The following is a 21,217-nucleotide window of genomic DNA, read 5'->3' on the forward strand; positions in this document are numbered from 1 at the left end:
ATTGAAATTATGTCAACAGCAATGCTAATTTAATACAAATTAGTAATAGAAGAAATCTAGTACCATATTTATATTTCTAGATTCAAAAATTCACCAGGATGGTATAAGTATAGCCTGAAAGGGAAAATTATCTGCTACTTGGAAAAGAGACTGAGACAGATATAATCAAAGTATGCAAGCCGAGACATTACATTAAAACAATGGTACATTTTGTCAAGGCTAAACTTTTCCCATATGTAACATCTGGCAATGAAAGCTAGATCATCAGAAAGGTTGAACAAAGAAAAATGGATGCCTTTGATTTGTAAACCTGGGGAGGATTCTTGAGAATATCTTGGATTGAAAGAACAAATAACTCAATACCACATAAAACCAAAATAATCGTTAGAAGCACCAATAACAAAACTAAGACTTACTTTGGATACACAATGTAAAACAAGTCATTGGAAAATATCTTAATGCCTTGAATAATTGAATGAAATTGAAAAAGAGGATTTTGAAAAGATAAAACAGTTTATTACTCTCATTGATGATACAATCATAAATTTGGAAGAACTCAAACAAATAGTTACACTATTGAATGTTGTTCTTTGGGGCATGAAGATTTGGAAGCAAATCAAAACAAGGTTATTTCCTGGCAGAATATTTTCTGATATTTTTCAAACAAGTACCTCTTTATATCTCAGTAGGGATTACAAATTATAATCGAATTAGTATGAAACATAATCAATTTTATAGCCAACTAGAATTTTTTAAAAGTTAAAAGGTTTTGGGTACAAACACATACACTATCAAAATTCAGAAAATTTTAAAGATTAATATACAAATGAAACGTAGATTTTCATTTTGGACAAACAGCTGTAAAAAATCATGAAAGTTTGTTTTATATATAACTATAGCTTTTTTATATGATGACTACGATGAAATTATTGTGCACACAAAATGGAAAGATTTTGCAATAGCTACAATAGAGAAATAGTAAAGATGACAAAATTGAGATTGCTAAAATGGCCAAATCATTGTTTGATTAGGGAAAAGAGATTATGTTTATTATACACTGGAAAACCTCTGAACTTTTATATAAAACAAAAAATGATTTATTATCTATGGCTTCTATTAGGTAGGCTAGAAAGAATAGGATCACAACGTAACTTCAGGAAAGAAGTAAAACAACTGTAATTATAAATGCTGTAAAGAAAATTGGAAGCCAGTTCTTTGCAATTTTTTTCTTTTCTATTTTTCCATATTTTTTTCTTTTTTGTGCTTTACCTTTCTTTTTATTTATTTTTCCTTTTTAATTTTAGTTTTGAATTAATTGTTGCTAGGTTTTAAAAATTTTCAGTAATATTGTACTTTAAAAAATTAGTAAGAAAGAATTTGTCTTTCTCGACTACACAATATTTGCCTTAATTATATTCTTATCAGTTATACCCCTGGTTCTTGGATGCAAAATTAAGAGAACATTCAGTTGTTTTAGGATTGAAATATTTTGTCTATTTTGCTTCATAAATTAATACTGTACGAGGGTTAATGATGTGTTTAAATGTCATGTTAAGGCATAAGTCATGGAGATTTTTCTCCTGGAGACTATGTGGACCTGGATGGCCTCAGTTGAACACTAGCAAAACTGAGCAGCTTTGGGTTTTTGGGCCTCCTGGTTCTGGGGACCTTCCATCTTCCAATGCGCTTGCATTGTCACAGACAGAACAGGTATGCCATCTGGGGTTCCCCCTGCACTCATGGCTCCTGCTTCAACGGGAGATGATAGCCATGGCTAGGAGAGCTTTTGTTCTTCAAATGTGTCCATTCCTGGATCAGGAGGCTTTATTCATGTATTCCATAATGACCTGATTGGATTATTATGAATGGATTCTACATGGGATTTACCTTGAAGAACTGGTATAGAGTGCAGTGGTGGGGGTGCCTGCTTTTCTGTATATGTGACATACATGTTGGCTACCAGCATGCTTCTGACTATAAATCAAGGTGCTGATGAGTCACCTTTAAAGCTTTTCATGGTGTTCTGTTACTTATGGGACCATCTACCCCTACTAGTTTCTAGTCATTTCATTCAGTCTGGCAGGAGGGTATGCTCTGGTCAGTTGGCAGGGCCAGGACAACAGCCTTTTTGGTTATGGCACCCTCTTTCTGGAATATTTTCTCTCTGGAAATTGCATTGGCCCTGTCCCTGTTGGCCTTCTGTCGTGGCCCCAAGTGTAGGATGGAGACTATTTCTTGGTTAAATATCTAATCATGGCTTTTACTTTTTTCTGAGTGCTGTTTTATGTTTTTTGTACATTTGGTGATACTTTTTTAATATTGTTAGCTGCCCAGAATCATGTATTTCAGATAACCATAGTTTGTTTGCTTGTGACTTAGAATGTAATGCAAAATCAGCCAGTGCAGTTTGCAAACCAGGGTTTATAACTTAAAATTGCTGTGTGGACCCAGGCTCTTTTGAATCACTAAATAATTCATGGTTAAATAAACCATGTTGTAATACATGTGTACCCAAACATAAAGTTGCAATTCAAATAAGCAGCCACATGCAGATGGATATTGCATGTAATAATTTTTACATTAAGAACAGACGTATGTTTGCTTTGTTTTACATTTACTGTGATGGCTTTCCCTCCTAATCTTGTGGTGGTATAATTTCTTCCTTTTTTACTACTAGAAAAATCACATTGCCATGTTTTAAACTGAAGCTTCTGGTACAAGGGTAATTGTGGGCATCTCTGAGCAATTCTGATTGAAAGCTGGATATATTTTTGGGGGTTCTGAAGTAAACAATACTATCAATCTTAATCAGCATGACCAATAATAAGAGTGGTTGGAACTGCAATTTAACAGATTGGAAAAGCTATATATTATACACTACTACTTTTACTACTACTATTATATACTACTATTTAAGGTGGAGTTAAGTGCATCTAATACACAGGATAGGTTTTGTTTTTTGATGGGATTTTTTTTTTTGCATAAGACAATTGTTAGTTTTTAGATACATCAGAATTGAGTGCTGATATATGCATTAAGTAAAACCTATTTTAAAGAATAGGACTATAAATCAAATAGTACTATTCCTGACAGCAGCCATTCCAAACTACCTTGTTCTCCTAACTGAACAAGACATTTCCATCTAAACAACTTGTCCTGCAATAACCAAATCACTATATTTAAAATTGTAATTTCAGTATGTTAGTTCCAACATTTACTCTTGACAGTCCCTCCTACCCTTACCTAAGATTTTATTATTTATTAGTCTGCAATCTACTGCTATAAGCTATAAAATTCCTTTCATATTTTGCAAAATGGCAATGAAAGTACAGTAAGATGGAAATAGACCATTAAATGTTATATGTTTATATGCTTCGTCATGTACAGAGGCTCATTTACATAACTTATTTGGTAAAAAGAGTGTTCAAGAGATATTGTCAAGTTTTTCTCCCCCAGTGGCTGGAAGTTTTGAGGGTCTGGGTAGAGAAAAAGCAGATTGCAGCTCAATCCTGGCAAGATCACGTTGCTAGGGGTTCTGAAGACCTCACATCCAGAGATCGTTCCATCTCTATCTTCGCATGGGATTGCACTTCCTCAAACCCCACTGATGTAATTTGGGAGTCCTCTTGAATTTGTTTCCTGCTCAAGGACCACGTTGCAGCTCTGGCAGCTATTGCCTCTTGGTAAATGCATCTGATGTATCACTGATAACACATAACTAGATTGAGGGGCCCTGTTCATGGCCACCCATGTCTTCGTCACCTCCTGGTTGGTTGGATTACTGCAAAGGAGCTGCCTATAAAGTTGCAACTGGTCCAGAATTAAGTGGCACGAAGCCTCATTTAATGGTTCTGTGAGGTTGCACTGACTCCCAGTGGTTTTCCAGATAAAAGTCAAGTTGCAAGGCTGTCCCTATATGGAACAGAGGCAAACTATATGCAGAACTGTCTGTATACACTGATTTCTGCTTACCCCTCTATGTTTGACAGCATGAGCATACTCCTGGCTCCTTTTTGAACCACTGCTTTTTTGATGGCTGTTCTCTAAAACAAATACCTCCCCTCCCCCACTCCCCCCCCCCCCCGATATACAAGCCCAAACTTTGCTCACCTTTTAACATCTGGCTTTTGTCCCAGGCATTTGGAGGCAACCTTTTGGTTGCTTTTATTATGATTGGTTGTTATTCTATAGTCTGTATTTCATGTTCATATTTATGCATTGAGTACGTTTTCACATTACATGGGTTTTTTTTCCAGGTTGCATTTTTGTTGTTGTTGTTGTTGTACGACACTCAGAGTACCACTATTTGAGTTGGGTGGCCTTATAAAACCTGAAAATAAATCTAATGGGATTCAAGAGGCAAACCCCGAGATTCCCTGAGATTCAAATGAGCCCCTTCCAGTTGGTATTCAAAAAGTTTCAAAAACATGATTATTCTCAATAGCCAGGACATTACGTCAGACAAGTTAGGTAGGTAAAGTCTGTACATTTTATTAGGATTATGCATTATTGTTGCGATAGTTATAATTAACTGTTGGGGTGTGATTATTACAATTTTAATTAATGTTATTTTACTCTTAGAAGTGCCAGTTTGTAGTAGTGGTTAAGGCATCATGCAAGAAACTGAGATATCATGAGTTCCAGACCTGCTTTAGGAATGAAGCCAGCTGGCCTTGAGCCAATCCCTCTCTCTCTCAGCCCTGGGATGGAAGCAAGGGCAAACCACTTCCAAAATCTAGCCAAGAAAACTGCAAGGACTCGTCCAGGTAGTCACCAGAAGTCAATCAAAGGTACTACCCCTCCCCCCCTCCCGTTAAGAAAGCATAGCTAGTCATTCAGAATCATGGATGCTGGATGGGCAGCCATATAAATTATTTAAATGATTAAGTAAACATTTTTTAAAAATAATCATTTCAACAGGAAAACATATTATATGAACGAACTACACATACAGGTATGCCAATTCCAAGATCAGCAATTCTAATACTGGAGTACAGTAAAAATGGAAATATCACAAGGATAGCAATTTACAATATAATTTGACAATTCCACATAACTCTGATTATATCTAATCCAAAAGAACCTCTAATAAAACTAATCACAAAGGAACAATCAGCTTGATACAAACTGCCCAAGAATGTCAGAAAGAAGACAGTCCATTATTTGTAGTTTATGATGGCATACAGAGTGCCACAGCACTGTTTTTTTCCTGCTGTGACCCATAATACTCTCATCATATCCCTAGTCCCGTGATGGCGAACCTATGGCACGCGTGCCACAGGTGGCACGCAGAACCATTTGTCAGGGCACACGAGGCGTTGCCCTGTCAGCTGGCCAGAGCACATGCATGCACTCGCCAGCTGAGTTCAACCTTTTTAAAATCCATTTTTCAGACTCCCCAGTGTCCAGAGGCTTTATAGGAGCCTGGTGAGGGCAAAAAGAGCCTCCCCCGCCCACCGGAAGCCCTCCGGAGGCTTCAGGAGCTTCCCTGAAACCTCTGGAGCACAAAAAACCCAGCCCTATGGGCAAACCGGAAGTTCGGGAACGGACTTCCGTTTTGCTCGTAGGGTCGGTTTAAGCCCTCCGGAGGCTTCAGGGACCTTCGGGGCTTCCCATATTTCTGGTTTGCCCATACGGTCGGTTTTTTTTGCACTCCAGGGAAGCCTCCTGAAGGTCCCTGAAGCCTCTGGAGGGTCTCCCAGGGGGGGCTGTTTCCGCCCTCCCCAGGCTCCTATAAAGCCTCTGGGGAGGGTGAAAAAAGCATGCAAAAAATGGGGAGCGCCTCTCATGCGTGCATGCGCACCGGGGGGGTTGCACATTGCATTATGGGTGTGGCACACTGGTGCATGACCCCCCTGCACTCCCCCCCTTATGGCACGTGAGCCAAAAAAGGTTTGCCATTGCTGCCCTAGCCCATGACTGAGTTAGGTTTAAAACATTCTTAACTGTACTTTGATGAGATGTTTCTTCATCCCAGTTCCAACACTATCTATGGTAAACTCAATTGATGGCTGGGGAATTCTGGGAACTGAAGTCCAAAACTTTTAAAGTTGTCAAAGTTGGATACCCCTGGTCTACGCTGTAATATCTATCAGAGGTTGTTCCCTGTTACCTTATAGTAAGATACATAATTTAAAATTATGGCTTTGGGGAGGATATGGTCATACTTTTTTCAGATATCCTAACAACATTGCACTACATGCTAGTAAAAAGCTGCATGGATTTTTGCAGTTTGCCTTAACAGAGTCAAAGCAGAGAATGGAACACAACCTCTAGTTCTGAATATTCTAATTACAAAGTCCCAAAACGAAGCCAGCATTTTTGTGGCAAAACCAACAATATGTAATCAATATTCATATCACACAAAATAACTCCTCTTGGCTCAACATCTCTTGTGATAAGAGAAGCCTGGTAACTTTAAATGTTTGCCCTCAGCTGTTCTGACTATACCTCAGAAAGATTATAAACACTCCATAAATACCCCAGATTAATACTGATCCCAACATCAAATCCACTTAAAGGACTTAAAGGAATACTGTGGTTCTCAAAGCTGTAACTCACTGCTTTCCTCCAAGAAAAAAAACTGCTTTCTTGGAAAACCAGAAGAAACGAATTAATGACAACATGGCAAATAATACATATTGTGCCTGATATTGGTAAGAATACTGATTGGTAAGAATTGGTAAAGGTATATTGATAAGAAAAGTCTAAAATAAGACAGAAGGTGCATCTATATAATTTATTCTCTGGCTTTATACACAAAACAAACATACATAGAATTAAGGTTTCTTTTTTTTTTAAATCAACCCTCTTATTGTGAAAGCAGGAGCTCTCCTTCCTAAAAGAAGCATACATTACTCTAAACTACATTATAGGTTAAAGGAACTATTTCCCACTCTTCTTACAGGTTCAATCATTTATTTCATCAGTTTATATAGTGATTTGTTATTAAACAGGATTTAGTCTCAGTATGATTTAAATTAGTTTTAACATTTGTAGCATGTAAAAATGTTACATGTCTTACTAAAATAAACAGTGTAGCCAACAACAAGGAGAAAAATCACAAGGGCCAGCAATACAGTGTTTGGTGGACAGGAAACAAACAAAAACACATACCTCACTTATACATATCTTTATACTGGACAGGTAACAAACATTTAAGCCCACTTCCTGGGACTTCACACTGAGTAACTACATTAACTAGTACAGTAATATAGTTCCTAATCCAATATAACATTTTTCTAGATGGAAGTCACCTCTGCATATAAGCAGTTGATCATATTTTTCTAAGTTCATGCATTGTAAATATTATCTATATGAATTTGCAATTGCAAAATTCTGCAATACAGATACAAATGTTGCAATAGAGGCAGAAACTCAGTTTTAAAACCCACATGCAGCAGAAATAAGGTAGTTTTTAATCTTGGTCAAGAGTTATGATCAGCATTTTGCATTGTAAGACAATACTACTATTTCAATACATTTTAGTACATCTGCCTTAGTATACAATTTGAGCAAAAAGTTTCTTTTTAAATTATGCAGATTTGTAATAGCATGCATCATTTTAAGAGTCTTTTCCCTTTTCCTATGGAAGGGAATGCCTTTTTTAACCCAGCGGTAAAAAAAACTTTAATACAACTACTACTGGTAACTAATTAGACATCTATCAATGAACACTTGTTGACCAATTTAATTAAACCCATTAGCTGAACAGTCCCAAAAGAGAAAAAATGTTTTTCTTAACTACATCACAATTATTAAGTTTAAGATGACATAATAATCATCTCAAAAAACTTTTGCATTTATGGAGGGTGGGGGAACAAGACAGACAGACAATGTAACAAAATCCAAGAAACAAAGTACCTGAACATTTTGTGCCATGAATTCTGGTTACTAAATAGGTTTTCCGTATCTACTTAAAGACATGTGCTAATTGTAATTTCAATCATTTGTAAAAAAAATAATAATCAGAGATGTTGTTCTGTTTTTGAAACAGCCTTATAGGAAGCAGTAATATAGCTAAACGCCTTTCCATCTGCAGCAAGCATTGCATTATGGAAGCTTAAAGACATCTGAAAATAGACCCAAGGATTGAGAGCAAACTGGTTCCTGACGATCAACAAGTTTAGATGTGAAGGAGTCACAGTTCAGAAGGGTGGCCACCTGCCAATGTTTACTGACTCTCATTCGTTAGGAACTAACTCCACCTCCAAAGTCTCCAAACGCCACTCATCATACTGCCTTGCACTAAAAGACCAATTCTTTCTCCAGGACTAGAAGGAACAAAACAGCATCCTTCACACCCTTTCCCCAAACGTCTCTTCTTGGAAGCCTTCTGGATCCCTTAGCAGTAGGCACAGTTCTGTCCATAGGCAAACCGCGGGGTTCAAAACCCTCTCCCAGAAATCATCCCTTTTTGGGATCGGGGCAAGAAATTAGGAATACATTCCTCGAAGGAGAGACAACTTCGCCAGCCAGCCGAGGGAGGTTGCCACATAACATCTCAGCTCTTTTTTTAAAAAAATATTATTATTCGCCTTTGCACACTGGCCAACAAGAGAAGAGGCAAAACTAGGAAGAGCATCAATCAAAGCACGAAAGAAACCAGCGGGGATTGGAGAGGGCGAAGGAGAAAACTCGTCTTTGTCTGAGATCATCCATAACCTCATAACTACCCAGCCAAGACCCCCCAAAGACAGGGAGAAGCATCGGTACCAGCCTCTTGGCTAATGCTTCGTGGTCACCTGGACTGCTTTACAGCGTTACGTGTGCCCCCCTCCATACGTCGATTAAGACGCTCCCCGTTCCCCGTTCCTTACTTTTCATGCTGGGAGATTTCTTGCCCCTTCCCCGGCGGTGCGGACAGGGCACCCTGCTGCTGCTGCAGAAGCAGCAGCCTGCAAGTGGCCAGGTGCCGCCGGTGCTCCTCCTGGAGCCGGGCGTTCTCGTGGTACATCTTGGCCACTTGCTGCTCGAGCTCGTCTATCCGGAGCTTTTGCTTCTCCAGCAGCTCCTGCTGCGTCTCAATGATCTTGTTGAGTTCCTTGAGGTACTCCGCCGCCTTGCTCGGGTTCTCCGCCGGCGACTCCATGGCCCGGCCAGCCCTGGTAGCCGGTCTTGGCCACAGCTCCGGGGAAGGGAGAGAGGGAAGGAGGGAGGCAGCAGCAACGCCTGGGAATTCAGCTCGACCGCGGGTGTCGAAAGTCGACGACCCCAGCGCCAGTCCGGCTTGTCTCTCTCCCGCAACACACACACAGTTGGAAGTCCGCTTCTCGGCTAAGGAGAGCCGACCGAGCAGTTCCTACTCCGAGCCGCCATTGCCCGCGGGGCTCTCTTGACTGCTTTTGACCCAGCCGGCCGGGCGTGTGGTTTCCTTCACCGAGAACGTCCCGCGACTCTGGCGCGCAGGTTTCCTTCCCGTCAGCCTTTTTCCTTCTCTTCAGCGAGCCCAGGGAAAAGTCTGCCCCGGCCAGCTCCGCAACCAGTTCTTTCACCTCAACCGCCTCTCGCGTTGACTCCTCCCGCTTCCTTTCTTGTTTCTTTCTTTTTCTCCCCTCTCGTGCTCACGCAGGCGCTTTGCCCCCCCCCCTCTCCTCCCTCCGCAGCTTCTGTTACTGGTCTCGTTTTAAACCGCAACAGCCCCTGGATTCCGCACGTCGACAACGCGCAAGGACCGGCGCAGAGTTTGCAAAGTGTCCGCTCCGTACTGGATGTGGCGCCGCTTCCCCGGCTCGGGGAGGGGGGGGTGTAGAGAAGAGTTGGTGCTGAGCAGCTGCGTAGCCGACTGATTTAAGCCGCTGGGGTTTCTTGCTGTCGCCGCGGCGTCCTCTTGGCCGCTGCTAGCCAGACGGTCAGTGCAGCCCCAGCATTTCGCTCCAATCCGCTCTCCGACACGCCATAAATCCCTTCCCTGCCGGGAAACCCAGGCGGAGGAAGAACGGCGTGGTGGCAGCTGCAGGACCTCTGCTAAGGCGGGAGACCGGCCAGGGAGTGACCAGCACGTGGAAGCCAGCGAGCAGCCCCGCCGCCGCCGCCCCCTCAGCCCGGCTCCCCTTTTGGGTGAGAACCGACGCAGAGCACCGCTGAACGACACCGGCATAAAGATGGGAATATCGGCTGCCGAAAAGGACGCCGCCTTCCTCCTCCTCCTCCCACCAGCCAGTTGCGAAGAAGGAAATAGCGAGGGACGCTGAAGAGCCGGGACGCTCCGCCAGGTGAGGGGGACGGTAAGAGCGCCCGCGGGGGCGAAAATCCGAAGTCCTCGCGGCTCTCTCTCTCTCAAGGTGGGTTGTGCCTCCTTTTGCTTGCAGTCTCCAGTGGTCTGACCCGCAACAAATCCGTCCGGCGGCGGAAATTTAGACCCTCAGCTGCCTTCTCCGTATCAAAGGCGTTGGTGACAAGCTCGCAGTTAGCTGTCTGAAATGCTTAAAACATCCCACCACACAGATAAACGTCGCTGAATTTACCCGGGGATTTCAATTCAGAGAAGATTGCATTTCTAGAGGGAAAAGAGGAAGGAGGAGATGGGAGGCGGAAAGTTAAGCCCGGCTGGCACTGCCCCAGCCTCTCTCCCCCCTCTCCCCCCCCTGGGAAAAGAGGGCAGCTGGGGCCCTTCCGAAGAGCAAAGAGCAGGAAGCCCCTCCTTGCCAAGAGCCGGGGCTGTTTGCAAACATCGCCAGCCAAGCGGCAGCTTTCTAGCCATATGCCGCCGGCCACGCTGCTGCTTCTGGCTGGCGACTGCCAGCGCTTTGAAGAGGAAGCCGGTCTCTTTTCGAGCAGCAGAAGAGCGAGCGGCGTCCTCCCTCCAGGGGGACCTCCGCGCGAGTTGAGGGCGTGGAACCTATTGGAAAGGATCCGCGGCGGTTGACCAAAGAGACGATCAAAAGAAGGTGCCTAGAGAAATAAGGAAACCTGTAAGTTGGGGAAATGGTGGGTGGGAAGGGGAGACGGGATTTGCTTTCCTCTTTCTCGATCACTTCCCAATCGCGTTTCTCTTGTTTTCCTTCCCTCTGCGTTCTGAAACGCGCCTTGATGCGCAACGGACTGCAGTAGCGTTTTGCTGCTTCGCTTGCTGTACGGAGAGTCCTCGACTTACAACAGTTCATTTAATGACCATAAAAATGACTTTTCACAGTTGCAAATCTTTGCAGCATGCTCATAGTCACGTGATCAAAATTCAGAGGCTTGGCAACTGGTTCATACTTAGGACCACTGAAGCATCCCGAGGATATGTGATTGCAATCTTCTGACAAGCAAAATCAGTGGGGAAGCCAGATTCACTTAACAACCAGGTTGCTAACTTATCAACTGCAGTGATTCACTTAACAATCGTGGCAAGGAAGGTCGTAAAATGGGGCAAAAGTCACTTAACAAATGTCTCCCCTAACAACATAAATTTTGAGCTCCATTGTAGCCGTAAGTCAGGACTACCTGTACTGGTCCCTGGTTTGCAAAAAGTTGGTTTCCTGTGAAACCAATCTAGGTTGAAGTTTCTTCTAATGCTTGATCTAAAAGGCAGCTTTGAGGTGGTAAGGTTATTCAGAAAAAGAAGAAACTTGAGGCTTTCGAATAAAGGAGCTAATAATGGTAAAGGTTTTCCTCTTCCCTTTTCTGCAACATCCAAGGTACTCAGAGTAGTGTAGATCCATCTAATAACAGAACTGCCCTGAAACTTTGAAATAGGTTGCAAAAATACATTAATTGTAACTGTGGTTAATGACTCTTCAAATTAGCTTTCCCAAGCCAAGAAAACTACAGGACTTTTTGGAGAATCAGACAATGATTAAAGAGAGGGGGGAAATACTAATACGCCAGAGAGATGTATCATTTAAAAAGTACTGTAAAAAATTAGGACCTTGATCACCAAATTTTAATTGTTGTAATTATTTTTTTAAAAAAAGGAAGAAATCTTAGAAGTTTAAACAAATGCATCTTACTAAAAACAAATATCATAATAGAGTTATCTTGATGGATCTATGTAGCCAGCTTAACAGCTAACCAAATAAGTCTAAAATATTAAAATGATTCCACTATTTGGGCAACCCAGAGTATTTTATTCTTCACCTGACTATATGGAAAAGCAGGAATGAGGAAGGAGTATTTAGCAAATATGAAAAGTCTGCTGTCTGCATTTATTTATAACCTTAATAATGGGATATGGGGGGGACTTTTTAGGTAGAATCTCTTGTTTTCCAATTGCACACAGGATTTTGAAATGAAGGAAAGCACAAACAATGATAAATAACCCATGCTAGTCAAGGTCCCTAATTTGAATGTTTACCTTCTCCCACATTTCTATATTAAGGCTATGAGTAAGTGCAGACATGGTGGATATTGTTCAGCTTTCCTCAACCTTTTGCTTCCTTTACTGTCCAGCCTGATTAGGGGTTCTGGAGAAGGTCTATAGAGATTCTCAGTCATCCAGGTCATGGTTGTCCCAAAGGTGCTTTTTTAGGAGGCAATTGGACTTTCTTGTTTTCTTTCTTCAAACATCTTCAGAAGAAAAAAAAAACAAAGTCCATTTGCCTCCTGAAAAAGCGCCTGTGGGACAGTTCTCGAGAACCTAACACTTCAAAGAATATTTTGGGACATTTTCTTTTGCTTAATATAGAGTTTGAAACTATACATTTGTATATGGATGGCTAGCTTGTAGCTCAGGTGTACCATTGAAATTCAGCCAATATCTTAAAAGGAAACTGCCAATCCTTTGGTACTAAATTGCATATTTCTGCCCAAAGACCCTTTTTGTCCTTGAGATCCATAGCAAACCAACACACATTCTTCCTGGTGTATCCTTTAAAAATAAATAAGCAGGGTATGCTTTTTTGATAATTAAATCAGCTTCAGAGGAAATCCAGAAGAGATTATTCTCACTTAAAGAAGTTCTAACCCACTTTATTGCATTCTTAGTGTTAGCTGATTACTAGGTCCTTGTTCCAGGTGCCCAAATACCTCATCGGATTGGCTGGAACCCTCTTCCTTAGCCAGGCTCTTATCAGAACTTCCAGAAGAATTGTTTTAAAATAAGTTTTCTCTAGTGTTTTTACTTATTAAAAAAGTGTCTTATAGGAATGTTACAAGGTCATGCACACATTTTAAATCACCAAGAATATATAGTGATTGAACCAACTTTTAAAAAAAGCTTTTACGGGTATTCCTCATTTACAAGTATCTTGTTTATCGAGTGTTTGCATTTATGACAGTGATGAAAAAGCAACTTTATGACCAATCCTCACATTTATGACTTTCACAGGTTGTAAAGCAAAAAAAAGCTAAATATTATGAGCACAATTGAGGTTTCACTTAGTAGCTGCTTCGCTGAATGACCAAGTAGGTGGTCCCAATTGTCACTAAGTGTGGGCTGCCTTGCTGCTCTTCCTCACCCCCTTTTTTCCATCTTTTTCTTTAAATACAGAGAAGATGATATGTAGAAATAAATGCAGCTATATATACTGTATATTCTAATTTATATTGTGTTTTTATTATTTATTGTATACACTTTTGGAACTAAAAGTTCCACTCATTCATATACACATGCATACCTATCCAATTCAGAGTTGAATTTCAGAAGAATCAAAGGAACTTTTCTGTCATGCACCTTTTTCTATGATGGCTTTGAAAAAGTAAAGTTTTCATGTAATACTTTCCAACAAGGTTTGATCCAGTGGTGAAATTCAGTTTTTTAAACTGTGGTTCTGTGGGCGTGACTTGATGGGCCTGGTAGGGGAAGGATACTGCAAACTTTTCATTCCCACCTCACTCCAGGGGAAGGATACTGCAAAATCCCCATTCCCTTCCCACTCCTGGGGGAAGGATATTGCAAAATCTCCATTCAGAGGACAGCCAGAAGTGGTATTTGCTGGTTCTCTGAACTACTCAAATTTCTGCTACCGGTTCTCCAGAACCTGCTGAATTTCACCCCTGGTTTGATCAGTCTATCAGAGATTAGCTAGTTAAATTTTGGCCTTTTCTTGCACCACCTGATATTTTTCCAGTTCAGTGTCATTGCTTCACCCAGTTCAAATGGAAGAATCTGTTGCTTTGACAACTATAGCTTACATCTTCTTCAAAATCTACATTCTTGTACTTTTTTCAAGAGGTATAGTTTGAAAGCTTCCCAAGAAAACCTTTCTGCTTCCATGTCCTCCTCTAGAAGGATCTCATGTATATTTATCTTTCGTATACATCTGTTTATATAAATTCTACAATACTATAGTATTTCTCTAATTCATGGTATTACACCGTGATTGGCATTATATGCTAGTAACAATATACTAGCATTAACGTATTGATTCATGTTTAATTAATCATGTTATTATATCTTAATGTCTGCGCAATGGCTCAGCAGTTAAAGATGCTGAGCTTGTCAGTTGGAAAGCTGACAGCACAGGTTTGAGACCCGAGTTCTGATCGATGCGTGAGCTCCAGTCCTTTCCCCAGCTCCTGCCTACTAGCAGTTTGAAAGTATGCAGATGCAAGTAGATAAATAGGTACCACTTCGGTGAGAAAATAATAGCATTCAGTGTGCCTTGGTGTATAGTCATGCTGGCCACAAGATCACAAAATGTCTTCGGACAATGCTGCTCCCTCAGGTAAGAAACGGAGATGAGCACCGCACCATAGAGTCAGACACAACTGGACTTTTACTTTTTATTTATATATGTTATTCCAACATTATATAGATCTTTAGGCTTTTCCTTTTGTAGATTTTGTGGTATAAGTGTGATTAATTTGATTAATTCTGGTTCATAAATATATCATGGTATAATTTTGCATTAGTGTAATAAAACGGTTTGGAAGGTCTTGTTCCTGTATGAAATATAATTTATAATTCTAGCAAATAGATATTGAAATAATATCTTGTTTTAAAACTGTTACTTTTTGGCAAGTCTCCTATGCCTCTCACAACCTTGTCCGGTTGCAAGAAACTGGTTGCAGATTCAAATACATCATCTCTGTTGTTCAGTATTAAGGCTTTTTTTTTTTTAATGAAAGAGGAATTCAATACCAGATACCTGTTAAGCGCTTTCTTCTACAACTGCTTCCCTTTTTTTCTTCCTGAAGATATAAATACTCGCACATAATTGTATATACTGTATGTCACCTCCCAAAGCATCCCTGGCCTGCTTTAGAGTTGCCATAGGAAAGGGGGGATGGGAAACTGTTGAAAGGGCATGGCAGCAAAAGACATGCACATTCCAGACTTTTCTCTTTCAAGGCTGTATCCCAGGGTTACTTACAGCAGCCGGAGGGGAGTGGTCTCTACAACCCGCAAAATTGCCCTGTTGGTGAATGTGATTGATGACACACCCTGGGAGGAGGAGGTGGGAAACAGGGTCATGATTGGGGCCATAAATTATGTGGGGTCAGAGCTGGCTTCACTTGGGAACATGCCGACATGAAGCTCTAGTAAATAACTGGATTTCTCACAAAACTTCTTTCTTAAAAATGATAGTTTCTGTAAAGCAGAGAGGAAAAGACTGTTATGAATATCAGTTTGAAAATTCGCTAAGAATGCTCATTTCTTTGCTGGATGCCCCTGTGTCCTGTCTGAAATGCTTAGAGAGAGAAATCACAATTTTCCCCAAGAGCTTTAAAACAGTCTTCTGACTTTGTTGTACCAGATGAATTAAAAAAGCTTACCAACCAGGAGGGAGAGAAAGCATCAATACCACATTCAGGCTTTGTACAGCCAAAACCAATTGCGAGTTCTTTTTGAATAGAGTGACAGCGAATTTACTTTGCTTAGTTGTACCAATAGGGAAATTTTAGCTGAAGCTTGCCTTTAAAAAAAAAAGAGCTTAAAATATTGTATCTGATTACTTCTAGAAAGATACACCTTACCAGATATTCTAATTCTCTGAAAATGCAAAGATTAATTCTTAAATAAAGCAGTTGTTTACAAATATTCATCATGGTAGTTATTATTTATATCATGAGAATAGCATCAAAGAAAGCATGCAAAGAATGTTTGGCCTGCAAACAACACAGCACACTCATACGCGCGGGAGCGCACACACACACAAATTAAAAATATGTTTACACATTGTGTTTATTGGAAGACATGATCTGGGAGAACTAAGAATTCTCCTGCTGAACTTTTTGATTCTTTGAAGGAATATTACATATTTTGAAACCACAATATTTTTCAGCTCGATCCTTCCAAACATCGATCTAGCTTGCAATGTCTCAGCCCCACTAGGTAGAGAAAATTATGAAACCAAATAAAGTCTAAATGTATTTTTTAAAAATTAAGATTGGTTATAATAACAGAACCTGAAAGTTTGATTTGTACTATATCTCCTCTTCCTTTTTAGTGAATTGGGAGTTATTTGCCTTTCCCCAGGCAACAGGTTTTGCACATCTTCATCAAAATTACCTTTTAATTTCTATAGATGATGCTAGACTTTCATAATCAAAGATTGGAAGTTTTTCTCATTTGTGAAAACATACACATTGCCCCCAAACCAAAATGCCATATTTTAATTTCATGGAATACAGTGTATGTATGTATGTATGTATGTATGTATGTATGTATGTATGTATGTATGTATATATATATATATATATATATATATATATATATATATATATATATATATATATATATATATATATATATATATATATATATATATATATATATGCATATACATATACATATACATATATATATACATACTGTATTCCATGAAATTAAAATATGGCAAGTATATATTTAGCAAACATATACTGAATTGATATGGACATTATCAATAATAATAACTTCTGATTGACCCCAATCTTTTAGTGATATAGTTGTGACTTTTGTTTTTTTTTTTCTAAAAAAAAATTATAGGATAGTGGCTGGCATGAATTAATTAAACATTGTGTGAACAGTTACTTTTAAACCATTCTCAACTATTTCCTAAGTTTGCCCAATAATTCCATTAGAAAATCTTTAGTTCTAATTTAATGGTATGGGAAAAAAGGCATTGCTGCCATATTTTTAAAACTGTCATATTCTGTAATGTTTATCATTCAGAACTTCCATGGTACAAATAATATGTTCCTTTTTTTGTTTACAGGAAATACAATTTCATCTGTTTGATTATACCTGTTGCTCTTTTTTATACAATACAATACAATAGTAGAGTTGGAAGGGACCTTGGAGGTCTTCTAGTCCAACCCCCTGCCTAGGCAGGAAACTCTATACCATTCCAGACAAATGGCTATCCAACATTTTCTTAAAGACTTCCAGTGTTGGGGCATTCACAACTTCTGGAGGCAAGCTGTTCCACTGATTAATTGTTCTAACTGTCAGGAAGTTTCTCCTCAGTTCTAAGTTGCTTCTCTCCTTGATTAGTTTCCACCCATTGCTTCTTGTTCTGTCCACAGGTGCCTTGGAGAATAGCTTGACTCCCTCTTCTTTGTGGCAACCCCTGAGATATTGGAACACTGCTATCATGTCTCCCCTAGTCCTTCTTTCTCTTAAGCTAGACATACCTAGTTCCTGCAACCGTTCTTCATATGTTTTAGTCTCCAGTCCCCTAATCATCTTTGTTGCTCTTCTCTGCACTCTTTCTAGAGTCTCCACATCTTTTTTACATCGTGGCGACCAGAACTGAATGCAGTATTCCAAGTGTGGCCTTACCAAGGCATTATAAAGTGGTATTAACACTTCACGTGATCTTGATTCTATCCCTCTGTTGATGCAGCCTAGAACTGTGCTGGCTTGTTTGGCAGCTGCTGCACACTGCTGGCTCATATTTAAATGGTTGTCCACTAGAACTCCAAGATCCCTCTCACAGTTACTACTATTGAGCACGGTACCACCTATACTGTACCTGTGCATTCCGTTTTTGTTGCCTAAATGTAGAACCTTACTCTCTTCATCATTGAATTTCATTTTATTAGATAGTGCCCAATGTTCAAGTTTGTCAAGATCCTTCTGTATCTTAAGCCTATCTTCTGGAGTGTTGGCTATTCCTGCCAGCTTGGTGTCATCTGCAAATTTGATGAGTTCCCCATTTATTCCCTCATCCAAATCATTGATGAAGATGTTGAAGAGTACTGGGCCTAAAACAGAGCCTTGGGGTACTCCACTGCATACTTCCCTCCATGTAGATGCAGTTCCATTGAGGACTACACGTTGAGTGCGGTTGGTCAGCCAGTTACGAATCCATCTGGTGGTGATGCTGTCTAACCCACATTCTTCTACTTTATCTAGTAGTAGGTTATGGTCTACCTTATCAAAAGCCTTACTGAAGTCCAAGTAAACTATATCAACGGCATTCTTCTGGTCCACTAATTTTGTCACATTATCAAAGAATGCAATAAAGATTAGTCTGGCATGATCTGTTTTTGACAAATCCATGTTGACTTTTGGCTATTACTTTGTTTGCTTCTAGGTGTTCACAAATTCGTTGCTTGATTATTTTTTCCAGAATCTTTCCTGGTATTGAGGTCAGGCTGATAGGTCTGTAGTTTCCTGGATCTATTTTTTTCCCTTTTTTGAAGATGGGAACCACATCAGCTCTTTTCCAGTCCTCTCGTAGTTCCCCGGTGTTCCAGGATCTCTGAAAGATATAATTCAGTGGTTCTGAGATCTCGTCTTCTAGTTCCTTCAGAACCCTGGGGTGTAATCCATCCGGTCCTGGTGATTTGAACTCATCTAGGGTAGACAGGTGCTCACTTACCATTCTCTTCCCAATTTCAATTTGTGTCCCTAATCTAATTTTTGTGGTGCTGCTTTTGATAGGTTGGACTGTTTTATCCCTTTGTGTAAAGACAGATGCAAAACATGAGTTAAATAGTTCTGCTTTCTCCCTGTTGCTTGTCACCTTCTTGCCACTTTCTCCTAGCAACGGACCAATTGTTTCCTTAACTTTTTTCTTGTTTTTAACATGTTGGAAGAAGCTTTTTTGTTAATTTTTACTTTTGTGGCAAGCCTTTCTTCATTGTGAGCCTTAGCTTTCCTCACTTCATCTTTACATGCTCGAGCTGTTTGCTGATATTCTGCCTTAGTTATGTCCCCCCCCCTTTCCACTTTTTATACTTACCTTTTTTGTCTTTCAGTTTGTCAGATAGTTCTTTATGCAGCCATGCTGGTTTCTTTTGGGAGCTGATATTTTTCTTCTTCATTGGTATATACTTTTAGTATAATAAATTAATTAAAAGTTGCAGAAGATTTTCTATACGTTATATGGCTAGAATTGTTGATCGCACGTCATAGATGGTTGCACTATAGTCTTACAATATATTCAGTGTTACATTTTACTCCATAGGTGCATCAGATTTCTACTTGGAATGCTACCTGTGGCAGAAATGAGACAGGTTATTTTCTTCCCAGTTTTTGCTGTTCTAGCTTCTAGCAAGAGTTCCCCAAAGAGTTGAACAGGTTTCCAGCCAAGGGAATGGAAGGAGAGATGAGGAAAAAATGAACACAAATTTATTGCCAATGAAAATGCTATTGGGTTAGAAGGTGGATCCAATTTATAATGTCATGGTTATTGTTTTATTTTTAGCACTTCTCTAAACCTAGCTTCATAAAACACGCTAGGAGATAATATGGTTTTTTGATATAACCTAGCATTATGTGAATCCAGGCATTCTAACTTGTAAATCATGGCTTTTAGCTTAGCATGGAATGTGCAATCTATATCACACAAGTTGTTATATCTGGTTAAACAACCAGCAGTCAAGCACAGCATATAGCATAGTCTAATAGTTTGTAATATTAAGTTTATTTTTACAAATATCAATTTATGCAGAATTTAAAGAAAAAAATAAGAAGATAGAAGACAGGGCCCATATTTTAGCCTATAAAACTGCTCCAAAGGGGACTTCATCAAGGATTGATATAGGAGGTATTTTTCCAGAAGAAAATTACAGGAGGACTTCAGTCACTGACAATGAGAGCAGGAGAATAAGAAGACATCTCACAATGTTAGAACTCAAAAGTGCCCTAGAGCCAAATAAATATGCTGAAAAAAGACAATGCTAATTTATCACAAAGGCGATACAATTGCTATTTATAGAAGATAAAGAAAGAAAGTGGAAAATTATGGCTTTCTCTTACTGCTATCATCAGAATAAAAAGAAGAAGAAAAGAAAAGAAGAAGAAAATATGGGTCATGTTTTCCAAAAGACAACTGCAGATCTTTCAAAGGCCAATTGAAAAAGGCTCTTGTCTATAATCCCTATCATAGTTGAGGACACTAAACTTGCTGGGCCCTGATGTGTGACCATTAAGGTTTTGAGTTCTTGTATTAGCTGAGACCAGAGTGCTGGTAGTGACTCTTATTATCTGCAGGTCCTTGATGGCTCTCAAGACCTGGTCCTCAGCTAACCTAATGTAAGATTCTTTGGTTGAAACTGGCTTCTAAAGAATAGTTAGGATTGGTTGTACTATCTTCTAGTATATTGTCTTCTCTGCTGCTCTCTCATTCCTGCTTACGCTCTGGATTCCATTGCTGGGTTGACAATAGAGTGTCTGAGTCTATAGGTGCTCAGAGAATTCAATTTGCTACCTGGTAGCATTAAGTCCAGGTAGCAATCTATAGCACTCCATGCATACAACCCAATCAACGTGTGGATCCAGTACAAGCTTCCATGACAACCATGGACCTACATCAAGTCATCAATGGCCTAATGCATACCAGTGTCATACATTAGATTTAGTGCCCATCCCAGACAATTAATGGACTGAATGGAATTTTAGATGGAGTTTGCAGTCTTTCCCAAGAATCTGATGGGTGGCGTGGCTGAGAACTTGATTGTTGCCTGGAAAGAGTGGGTGGATGGAGCTGCAGATCACCCCAGCCCTGTGTGGCTTCTCCCTGCTTGCTGTTCATGAGAAGTTCTTGCTTTACTGAAGAGCTCTGGAAGAATTGCTAAAAAAAAAGATGCCTGGAGCTTTGTTGGAGGAACACTCAAAAGATACCTGAATAAAAACAGGTACGAGCCCGCTCCTAGGCTTACTTTATGGCCAAAAGAACAGTAAAAGATCAACATTTCTTTGTTCTTATTATAGCCCTAATAAGACATCCAGCAGCTGTTTTTAGGGTGGCCATGTTTCTTATTGGTAGGAAGAAACTCTGGACCATTTACAGGGCCACTTTGAGAATATTCAATATTTTGGCAGATCAGGCACTCTGATCTGTGCTGAATTGGATGTTAACTGGCAGGTCAAGTCTGATTGAGTTACAAGAAACACAGACTGGTTTGGGATAAATTG

General features: G+C 39.9%; 1 protein-coding gene and 1 long non-coding RNA gene across 9 annotated transcripts in view; one reads left to right on the forward strand and one right to left on the reverse strand.

Annotated features, from left to right (window-relative positions):
• The window catches only part of IQSEC1 (IQ motif and Sec7 domain ArfGEF 1), a 333,281-nt gene extending 324,173 nt beyond the window's left edge, over positions 1 to 9,108 (reverse strand). For 7 of the 8 annotated variants that reach the window (XM_081968708.1, XM_081968709.1, XM_081968707.1 and 4 more), the window contains exon 1: positions 8,820 to 9,108. In XM_081968708.1, the coding sequence (XP_081824834.1) occupies positions 8,820 to 9,091 (272 nt within the window). In that variant the 5' untranslated portion in view covers positions 9,092 to 9,108. Of the gene's footprint in view, positions 1 to 7,863; positions 8,742 to 8,819 lie in introns of those variants that run through there. The other variant, XM_081968710.1, reaches the window with a different exon arrangement.
• Positions 9,109 to 9,113: 5 nt separating this feature from the next.
• The window catches only part of LOC309400386, a 78,211-nt gene continuing 66,107 nt past the window's right edge, over positions 9,114 to 21,217 (forward strand). Inside the window, exon 1 of the long non-coding RNA XR_014176649.1 lies at positions 9,114 to 10,913. This is a non-coding gene — a long non-coding RNA (uncharacterized lncRNA). The remainder of the gene's footprint in view (positions 10,914 to 21,217) is intronic.

Source organism: Natrix helvetica, assembly GCF_964273705.1.
Source record: "Natrix helvetica genome assembly, chromosome: 1".
Lineage (NCBI taxonomy): Eukaryota > Metazoa > Chordata > Lepidosauria > Squamata > Natricidae > Natrix > Natrix helvetica.